This window comes from Oryza sativa, chromosome 9 (genome assembly GCF_034140825.1).
Source record: "Oryza sativa Japonica Group chromosome 9, ASM3414082v1".
Classification (NCBI taxonomy): Eukaryota; Viridiplantae; Streptophyta; class Magnoliopsida; order Poales; family Poaceae; genus Oryza; species Oryza sativa.
The window spans coordinates 15,545,729-15,556,151 of record NC_089043.1 but is presented as its reverse complement, the minus strand read 5'-3'; the positions used below and the strand labels follow the sequence as shown (position 1 = coordinate 15,556,151).

Here is a 10,423-nt window from a genome sequence, read left to right as displayed (position 1 = left end):
CTTCAGACTTGTGAATTTTGGCATAATTGGTTGTGTCATTTCTGCGTTCTTGGCCCATTCATTGATAAGTCTGATTCTCGACATCGTCCGATTGAATGATCGCTTGTTTTGATGGCGATTCTTCTCCACTTTGTGTTCATTATCAACAAGAGGTTAGTAATCCTAATGCTAGTAGAATATTTATTATTTTGACATAAATATGCATTGCAAGAATAACTAGTTCTCCTTTATTTAGGTAGTATTGACGGGTAAAACTAATCGCTAACGACCGTCAACAGGCTGTATCTCCTAGTTTTATCTCCCCGTCTCTTCCGGGGATGTCCAACTCGAGATCCTCGAAGCTTGGGACCACCCGCTCAACTTCGACCTTTGAGTACCGAGTTGGAACCGACCTACAATGGTATGTCTCGTCTTGCTGCACTGGTTTGGCCATGCCATCCGCCACCTTCACGAGAATCGAGGTTAGTATAATTAACATATGCACCAATTTTCGCAATCTAACTATTCATATATCATCAAACTACGAACAAAACTTGATTGATATGTTCCTGAAGGGTATGTACAGCTCACACAATGTTTGCTATGTGATTTCATCCACGAGGCAGGGTGGTTCGTCGACATCTGGCCCTGATACAGCTTCGATGCTCTGATCTCCTACTTACCCTATAGAAGTGCATCTGTTTTCTCTGCCTGAGGGGCTTACCATGGGGTGAGGAATGGACAGCTGTGTCTGTTGGCGTGACTCACTTAAGCATTTGTCCACCCGTCGTGCCAGCTCCTCTTGCATCCGTGCATCGTAAGACGCGACCTTCAATTCAAGAGATGTCAACTTCTCATGTTGATCTCTCTTGCTTCTCATGTGACTCCGGTACGTGTGGACGTCCTCTTGAAATCCATATTTCCTTTCCATGGAACCACGCCTTTTCCACGTGTTCATCCTGAGTGCTCAGCATTCTGCAGTGCGAGCGGTAGCTCGTCCTTCTCTCTGTCGGGCTAGAAAGTTCCCTGAGCAAAGGCCTCTAGGGCATCGACGAGATGGTGTGCTGTTTGTCGTATGTCATCACAAAGATTAGGGAGCCATCACCGGGATTCAGTGTTCACCCCATGAGCGTAGTACCTATTGGTATTTCTTACAGTTAAAGATAAAATTCGCAAGCGCACAGATATACTAATAAAGTGAATCTGGCCAAGGCTGCACCGACTGATTCATTTTCAATCTGCCGAAAGCTAAGGATTTCTACCCGAAGAGATGTAATACGAGTAACAGGGAAAAATGCGATGCAAAACCTGTCCCGAAACTTAACCCAGTTACCATTTACATTACTAATGGAATACGTGTACCATCGCTTTGCTCCCTCTTGAAGAGAGAACGGAAACAATTTCCACCATATGGTCTCTCGTGTCATGCCTTGAATCATAAGGCACAAAGACAATTGCTCAAACTCTCCCAGAGTATGAATTCTCCCTAACCATGTTTATGATTTCAGGGCGAATTTCATAGTCAGATGTGAGAATTGGCTCCGATGAAGGAGGTGGCTCATAAAATCGCCCCTTGGAGCGGATAATTGATAGATAGGCTAGTACTCGATGGTATAGAAGTGTTTACAGGAAGGCTTCTCTAAGGGTAGTAGGGGTAGGGGTAGAAGAAAGAAAGTCAAAAGAAAAAGATATGATGATGAACAAGGTTCAGAGATAAATAACAACCGTTTGCCGACAACGGCATCAGAAATGCTTCTTGGTATTTCTTCCGGTCACTGATAAAATCTGCAAGCGCACGGATATACCGTTGTAGCACTTCATCAGAGAGTATTCCAAGGTATTGAATTTCCACGGGGAACGTGTGTGTTTAGCTCTTCTCTAGGTTTCTCCAAGGACACCAGATAAAATAGGTAAAGGGAAGAGAGTATTTTCTAGTGAGAAACATGGTCTAGTGAACAATACTTCAGGCGTTGGCTTGCTAGCTGCTACAGATTGCGCTCTACTCCATATCCGGACAGGGAAGACTTTAGTGATCCTGACGGTTGTCACCACATCTACACCAACCATTAACGAACTATGGGATACACAGCAAATACTGGTATTCAACAATAAAGACACCACATCTTCACTATTAAATACTACTCTGATATCGATCAAACGTCAAAGTAAACACTATTTCTAGTGAACAATATTCCAGTACGCTAATAGGAACTAACTAAGAAATAAACCTCACAAAGTAAATCTCAAATACTCGATAAAGATATTATCAATTAAAGTAGAGTAACTGACAAGGTACATAAAGTAAAGAGGAAAGTACTGACAACTCCGGAAATTCCTCCGACTCGTTCTCCCTTATGCTCCCCCTATTCTAAGTGTACAATAAAGATAGAAAGAGCCTCTTGTAATTTAGCTCTAGCTTGGTGTGTATTGAAGTGAAGGTGGAGGAGTCCTTTTATAGGCAACGAATGACGGTTGGGAGCGCCAATACCGGCCCGCCATAAGGAAGTCGGTAGTAATCGTCAATAGGCGGTTTTGGCTGGGCTGGGCCAGGCCGAGTTCAGCTGAACCCAGGGGTCGGCCGACTCCTGGCCAGCTCCCCTGGCCGTGGACTTCCTCTTGGGCCTTGGCAACTATCTCCTTGGTCCAGTGATGTGTTGGTTGGGCCTAATTTTTGGTATTTCGATGAGTTTTTGAGCCCAAGTCTTCTATGGATGAAATTCTCCTTCACTTTTATATGTATTTCGTCTCAACTTTGGTTATTTATTACCTGCATCCAAATATAGACCAACACTTATGGAAATTGTTAGAATTAAACTCTACCACTATGTTGGATGTTTTATATTTTTAGATTTATACAAGTCTTGGCGGCATAAAACTGGCATTTAACAGCCACCAACAGTACCTTTGATCGTTCAGGCCAATCAACTGTGGCCAGAATGATAGATCTTTCTTCTAATGCTGTTTCCATTGTCTGCTACTTGGGCACTCCCTTCCAGTAGCCGCCCGACCCTAGCTGGTGAAAGTACTGCTTCTTAGCAGCATTGGCTAAGATTTAACTTGAAAGTTTCAAAGTTTAACTTGAAAGTTTTTTAATTTGAGTTTAAAGTTTTTAAATCTTAAATTGAAAGTTTTTAAATATTGACTCGAAAGTTTTCAACGAGTGAAGAAAAGGAAATTAGATTATAAGTTTTCAATTTTCTTAATAAAAATAGCAAAAACAATCGTGAAAAAGGAGGCACAGAAACGTAATTAGATTCGGTTAATTAAGCGCCGATATATCAGCGCATGCGTGCAGCGCCCTTTACTGTCTCAGCAACGTGCGTGGCTTCTTTTAAGTCGCGCATATGCGCTAATTAGCAAAACCGCTTGTTTTTCGTTGCTGTACTCGTGTTGGAAGCAGTGGTTCGTGCAGCCGGCTAGCCAGGTCTCTTCGTTTTTCTTCGCGTTGATTTTTTTTTCAGTGGCTGTATTTATTCGTGCAATAGTCAATGTTATTCTTTAGGTCCGATTTCATCAAGCATGGAATTCAAAATTAAACTTTGCTACTAATTTCTAATATGCTATATTTTACTAACTCCGTTGATTTTCATAATGAAGCTGTATTTCAATTTTGAACTGCCGTTCAACATAAAACTTTACTGGCACAGTTTTTTTATAGAACTAATTAATGTATATTTATAATTTGAATAATTATCGAGCAATAAAGAAGGAACTTTGGCAATTTAATTTGGAAAATATGCTTTAGAAGAGGAACAGAGATATTGAGTAAGGAGGAGGGGGCTCTCTGATAGTTGGGATCATTGGTCCATAGACAAAGAATGCATACCCAGAACTCACCTCTCATCTCCTCGACCCTATTATCAGTAGCCTCTCTTGTACAAGTGTGACACGGTGGGAGGTTTGGAATTGTAAAAGGAATTGGTGGGGACGACACATAGGGAATTGCGTGATTGAATTCAAAATTGGGATGATAAATATAGATGCACATTAATATCATGCCATTTTTCATTCCTCCATCCGTTTGCGCATTAGGTTTCCTAAGCATCGATTGCGGTCTGGAAGGAGACGACAGCTACCCGGATGACCAGACCGGCATTACTTATGTCCCTGATGGTCCATATGTCGACTCTGGGGAGAACCACAGGGTAACCACCGTGTACAGGAACTACTGGGGCCAGGACTACCGTACTCTCAAGACGCTCAGGAGCTTCCCTTCCGCTTCTGGTAAGCGGAACTGCTACAGCCTCCCTACCAACGTCGGGGACAAGTACCTTGTCAGGCTGGAATTCTTATATGGCAACTACGACAGCATGGACAGCTCTTTGCTTAAATTCAACTTATCTCTTGGGGTGAACCACTGGAACACCGTGAATTTGGACACCACCGACGACCAAGATGGTTATAACTTTTATGAGGCGGTGTTCGTGGCATGGGCGAGCTGGGCGCCGGTGTGCCTCATCAACATTGGCCAAGGCATACCATTTGTGTCCACAGTAGAGCTGAGGCTGCTCGGCACTTTGCCCTACCCGGCTATCATCGGCAATCAGTCACTCTCCCTCTATGTCAGAAGGAGCATAGGATCGAGCGCTGACGATGATATGAGGTACAAATGTTCTTTCCATGGTTGTAGCATAAAGAGCATATTAGTGGCGCATATGCGGACCTATACAACAATGGTAGTTTTCCTTACTCGTAATTTTCTAAACCAACCTAAATTTTTCTCACTCCTAATTTTGCTAGTATTCATCATAGTCAACTTGTTTTAAAATTGTCTAATGAGAAAAACTATATATATGTTTTTTTTTCTTACAAAGTCTTACAAAAGGTGATGTGGCCCACCATAATTGAATCTTGATGTTCTATACTCTCAACTAAATAAATCATTAAATTATTGCCAATTTGGTGAAAAATTTGAAATCTGATTTGAGCTTGCATTTAATTAGGCTCAAGGAGAATTATAGATCTTTAGTGCAATCATGGATTGATCAATTGTAACTGTTTTAGAGCGTAGTTCTTTTCTGCCCTTTGTTTCTTAGTATATACACTCTTTTCCATTTATATAAAATTTATATACCGTGGAGGCCTTCCCCACTGTTTCTTGGTAAAAAAAAATTAAAGCATTAAATCAAACGGGTGAGAACTTTGTTTGGAAGAGTTCTATAAGAATTTTTCTTAAGTACATATATATAGCACTGCTCTTGTGTAATCCTTGTACATTCGGGATCATAGGTATCCTGATGATCAGTATGATCGGTACTGGATCATGGGAGAAACAACAGGAGCTGCCGACATGTCCAACATTTCCACCCCGACGATCATCCCGCCGAGCGTCCCTTTTGCAGTGCCCTCGCCTATACTCCAGAAGGCAGTTGTGCCAGCTGACAACTCAATGAAACTAGTTTTCCACTCAGACCAATTAGATGCACAGCTCCGTGACCACCTTGTGATCCTACACTTCGCCGACTTCCAGAATAACAAGTCCCGGGAATTCACTGTTTCAATTGACAGTGGTGTACAGAGCGGCCCATTCAGTCCACCATACCTGAAAGTTTTGTCCATCACCACAGATTGGTCCAGCGATACCGAAGGCAAGTATAACTTCACACTCACGGCCACATCAACGTCTTCCCTGCCCCCGATCCTCAATGCTTACGAGGTCTACGGTCGCATCATCCATGACAATCCAATGACATTCTCCCAAGATTGTAAGCTCTCTATCTTTGTCTAGCAACGTACACTAAATAACACTGTCAACTATCTCTCTTGAATTTCTTAATTATATTTCTATTCATATGTTAGTTGATGCGATCATGGCTATTAAATATGAGTATGGAATAAGGAAGAACTGGATGGGTGATCCGTGTTTCCCACCTGAATTTGCTTGGGATGGTGTTGAATGTAGCAGTGACGGAAAAACTATGAGGATAATATCTCTGTAAGTATTATTGTGAAAATATACATTCACTACCATCATTTTATACATTTGGTACCATTTCTTGACATTTGATTACTTAAAACTATAATGCAGCGATCTCTCCAACAGCGAACTGCACGGGTTAATATCCAATAATTTCACATTGCTTACTGCCCTCAAGTATTTGTAAGTATATTTTCCACTGCCTTAGATTTGCCACATCTGAAATTCTCAGTTGGCATGAGTGGGGATCATTATCTGCTAGTGTTAAATATGACTGAAAAACACCAACTATAAATGGTGACTGGATGCAGTTTTACGGTCGTAAAATGGTATAAAACGAAAACATGCTTGTTATATTTTACTGCAGCTTTATCACTTAATAATATCATCCTTTGTGGCAAAAACGTAGCTTTGAAATATACCTGACAATAATTAAAGAGGTTTGGTACTTAATATACCTAGTACTCTACCATGCTTTTACCCTTGTCTAAATCTTTTAGTGGATAGGTTTGTTTTCACATTGTTATCAAGCTAGGGACATTGCTTAATACCTAAACTGCATATCGCTCTGTACAGAAACCTGTCATGCAATCAACTGAATGGAGCAATTCCAGACTCCCTCCGTAGAAAGAATGGATCAATGGTTCTAAGGTTTGGCTATTTTTATATTGATGTTAGATTTACTAATTAGCATTATCCGGATTGTGGAATGTTACTCTTTATCTAAAATTTAGGGACGTTAACACCAAACAATTTCTTTTAACCAATTTAAAATTTTAAACTTTGGACTGCAATTTCAGTTATGAGTCTGGTGGAGATATGTGCAAAAAACCAGTAAGTCCGTCGTCAAGAAACAGAGCAGCTGCCTTAGCTGTTTCAGTAGTGGTTCCAATGCTGGCAGTGGCCATACTTGGTCTGGCATATTTATTCTGGAGAGCCAAAAGAAAGCACAATAGTGCGTACCCTCTGCTATTGTAATCTTGAAAAAATATTGTTGCATGGTTTACCAACTGCATTTAGTATTTGCTAATATATATCTGTTCTTTCTGCACCTGTTTCTACAGATGATCCTCCCACGGTACTAGAACTCACGGGTGCTCCAGGACATAAGACAAATCATTGGGACCGTCTACAAAAACCTGAAAATCGTCGATTCACATTTGAGGAGCTACAGAAGTTCACTGATAACTTCAAACGTTTAATTGGGCATGGAGGCTTTGGGCATGTGTATTATGGTTCTCTAGAAGACAGTACTGAGGTTGCAGTCAAGATGCGATCTGAATCATCATTGCATGGGCTTGATGAGTTCTTAGCTGAGGTACCAACGACAGATACTATTAAGTTTAGCACAGTTATAATCTATAGGTTCCATATATGGTATACACATTTGAATATAAACAGTCTCATCCACTGTGAGATTTCATACACACTGAGATTTAATCTTTTGTTTTATCCCGTTACATAGGTTCAGAGCTTGACCACGGTGCATCATAGAAATCTTGTCTCTTTGTTTGGTTACTGCTGGGACGACGATCACTTAGCGCTTGTCTATGAGTACATGTCTAGTGGCAATCTTTGTGATTATCTGAGAGGTTCGTCCATTACAAACTTTAACCATTGAATGTTGGGAAGTTTTTGGGAGGATACTGGGCACACGTGATGACCTACACATAGTGCAAACCAACTAGTTGGCTATTCATCTTTCCTTCTTAGAACTATACACTGCCAAAGCAGCTCGTGTTGATTCTACGTGATTCTAGGCTAATGACTCACTTATGTTAAACGACAGTTTGCGGAAATACTACTATTATAAGTACTACTTGCCTGGAGAGACGACCATAGTTTAGATTGTTTTAAATAAAAAAGAGACTCATGGTTCATAGCAAGCCCTCATAACCAATTCACCCTAACACTATGTCTAGTGACTCATGTTTCTAGTGGTGACATGCTATTACTCTCTACTAAGGACCTTCATGGCCATAAAGATACCATAAAGGATTAAGTGTTGTTTTATATTGGTACCAAATTCTGCCCTATCAATCCTTTGGTTGTTTAGACAGTAGTTCGATTACTTTGGATTCAGACGAACTATTGGCAATCTGACACTATTTTGGTAACTTTCCAGGTACGAATCCAATTCAACACTGAATTGGTAGTACACTAAGCATGATTGTTGCAAATTTACCCTACCAATAGTTTTAGTACTTAGGGTAGAAAACAAAACCTATCCTTAATTCTGTCTCTTTTGATGAAGTATCTTGATCTTGTATTTTGTAACCTTTTGTCGTAATTTTAATTGAAGGAAAATTTGTCATAGTTATTCTTGTTTCATTCTCAACACAACACAATCACAATCACAACACAACACAACACAATCATAATAAATAACTGTTTTGCAATATATTGAACCTGAAAGGCCATCTTGACTGATTTTGAAGACATGCTACTATGTGATATAGAAACTATTTAGTTGAAACATACTTCTCCTTGCTAGTGCTTGAAAACAAAGTAATGCCAAGTCATGATTTGCATCTCTCTAAGAAATCATCAGATTGGTTATTATGTTTTGTTAAAAAGGGATAAATACTATATGAGTATAGAAAAATGTTGTACAACAACATTAATTGTGGTATGAAGTTATTCGTAGAGTTCTCTTCTAATTGTATGTGTGCATGTATGAAGGTAAAACCAGTATGACCGAAACGTTTAATTGGGCAACACGTGTAAAAATTGCGTTAGAAGCTGCACAAGGTATGCTACTATAGGAATACAGACAAAATTAAAAAATTATATTGTAATCCTTCTTCTTAGTATGGTTTTCTTATGTGTAGGCCTGGATTATCTACACAAGGGTTGCAACTTGCCAATAATTCATGGGGATGTGAAGACAAATAACATTCTCTTGGGTCGAAATCTAAAAGCCAAAATAGCAGATTTTGGGCTTTCTAAAACCTATCATAGCGACTCTCAAACTCACATATCAGCTAGTATTGCAGCTGGATCTATGGGTTATATTGACCCTGAGTATGAGTCTCTATGTGCACACTATTACTTTTGTGCTATCTATTCATATATATGATTGTTTTATAATATTCAACTTATTCACTCTTTGCAATCATTATGTTGGCCATTTGTAGGTACTACACCACCGGCAGGCTCACTGAGAGCAGTGATGTCTATAGCTTCGGTGTTGTTTTACTGGAGGTAACTACCGGTGAACCTCCCATAATACCTGGAAATGGACACGTTGTTCAGCGTGTGAAGCAGAAGATTGTCACAGGTAACATCAGCTCTATTGTTGATACACGTCTTGGAGGTTCCTATAATGTTAGCTCCATGTGGAAGGTTCTAGATGCTGCCATGATGTGCACAACAAATATTGCTGCTGAAAGGCCAACAATGGCTACAGTGGTTATGCAACTGAAGGAAAGTCTAGAATTAGAGGAAGCTCATGGTGAAAGGGGTGATATGGAAAACCAAGCAAGGGATAACACATATTTGATGTCCACATTTGGTCCATTGGCAAGATAAACAAACTGTTCATACCAAGCTTTGGGACATAGCTGATGGTTCTCTACTTATAGTCTGTAACAACAAAACTAAAATGCATCGATGATTTTTTAAGACACATTTTTTACAGTTTGTATTAAGACACATAACCAACATGATCGTTGTTTGCTGTGGGTATTGCGACTCAATAGTATGCTTCAATGTGCAACGGTGAGTTGTCTATAAGATTCCTGATTCTTCTAGTATTATTACTCAAATATTATGTACCAAAGATATCAAAATGTTTAAGCATGTCTTAATCATTTCATTTTTTTTTTTTGCTAATTTCACCTACAAACTGTACAAGTCATAAAATCGATAAACATTCAATACTGATTTGTTTTGAAAAGATTTGCACCATTGAGCTCATTGTTTATCCAAAGTTTCCTTTTCAGTGTTCCTTTTTATTGTTTCACCTTTTTAGAGATTGTAGCCAAACTTCTAACTTTTGAGTGTCAAATCCTCTTTGTTCTCTTGAGGAATCCCTTATTCATCCTAAAGTTTTTGAAAGTTCCCATATTTCAATCCATTTAGACTCGCATATGCTCTAAACCATTTTCTCTTGCTAAGAAAACTAAACCCTTGCAGACTCAATCAAAACTAATCTTGTTGTAACTATCTTACTTTAATTGCCTTTGAACATGACATGATACAATCATATTCCTAATATGTGTTTCTTAACTCTGGATCTAATTGCTTAGTCTAATGCAAGATCACTGTTGGTGGTCGTTAAACCCCAGCCTTCAGCAATAAAACGGGTCAAAACCATTGTTGGCGGTCGCTAAACCACATTCGAAACATAAACCTTCTTCAATAAAAAGTGTAAAACACCATTCAATGCATCAAATTTGTTTAACTAATCTATGTTCGCTCATTTCATTGGCAGATTCAATGGGTGGTCCCCGGACCACACAAAAAATTTCTAGCGCAAGGCCCAAATAGACAAGTATGGTAAGAAAAACAGAAACCTAAATCCTA

At 39.5% G+C, this 10,423-nt stretch overlaps 1 protein-coding gene across 1 annotated transcript; it reads left to right on the top strand.

The window, feature by feature from the left end:
- The first annotated feature begins 4,017 nt into the window (after positions 1 to 4,017).
- On the top strand, positions 4,018 to 9,616 carry LOC4346823 (probable LRR receptor-like serine/threonine-protein kinase At1g51860). Its single transcript, XM_066304347.1, has 11 exons — positions 4,018 to 4,582; positions 5,209 to 5,684; positions 5,779 to 5,914; positions 6,008 to 6,079; positions 6,473 to 6,547; positions 6,697 to 6,851; positions 6,961 to 7,214; positions 7,362 to 7,488; positions 8,579 to 8,647; positions 8,728 to 8,920; positions 9,034 to 9,616. Exons 1-11 carry the CDS (start codon positions 4,290 to 4,292, stop codon positions 9,425 to 9,427), a joined length of 2,244 nt encoding a protein of 747 aa, XP_066160444.1. The 5' UTR covers positions 4,018 to 4,289; the 3' UTR covers positions 9,428 to 9,616.
- The last annotated feature ends 807 nt before the right edge of the window (positions 9,617 to 10,423 follow it).

What these genes read in the sequence shown, in the direction of transcription:
- LOC4346823 (XM_066304347.1), top strand. Translation starts at nt 4,290, where the DNA reads ATGGACAGCTCTTTGCTTAAATTCAACTTATCTCTTGGGGTGAACCAC. An exon ending in AATGACATTCTCCCAAGATT is followed by an intron (nt 5,685 to 5,778) that starts GTAAGCTCTCTA and finishes TTCATATGTTAG; the next exon opens with TTGATGCGATCATGGCTATT. An exon ending in TTGATGAGTTCTTAGCTGAG is followed by an intron (nt 7,215 to 7,361) that starts GTACCAACGACA and finishes CCCGTTACATAG; the next exon opens with GTTCAGAGCTTGACCACGGT.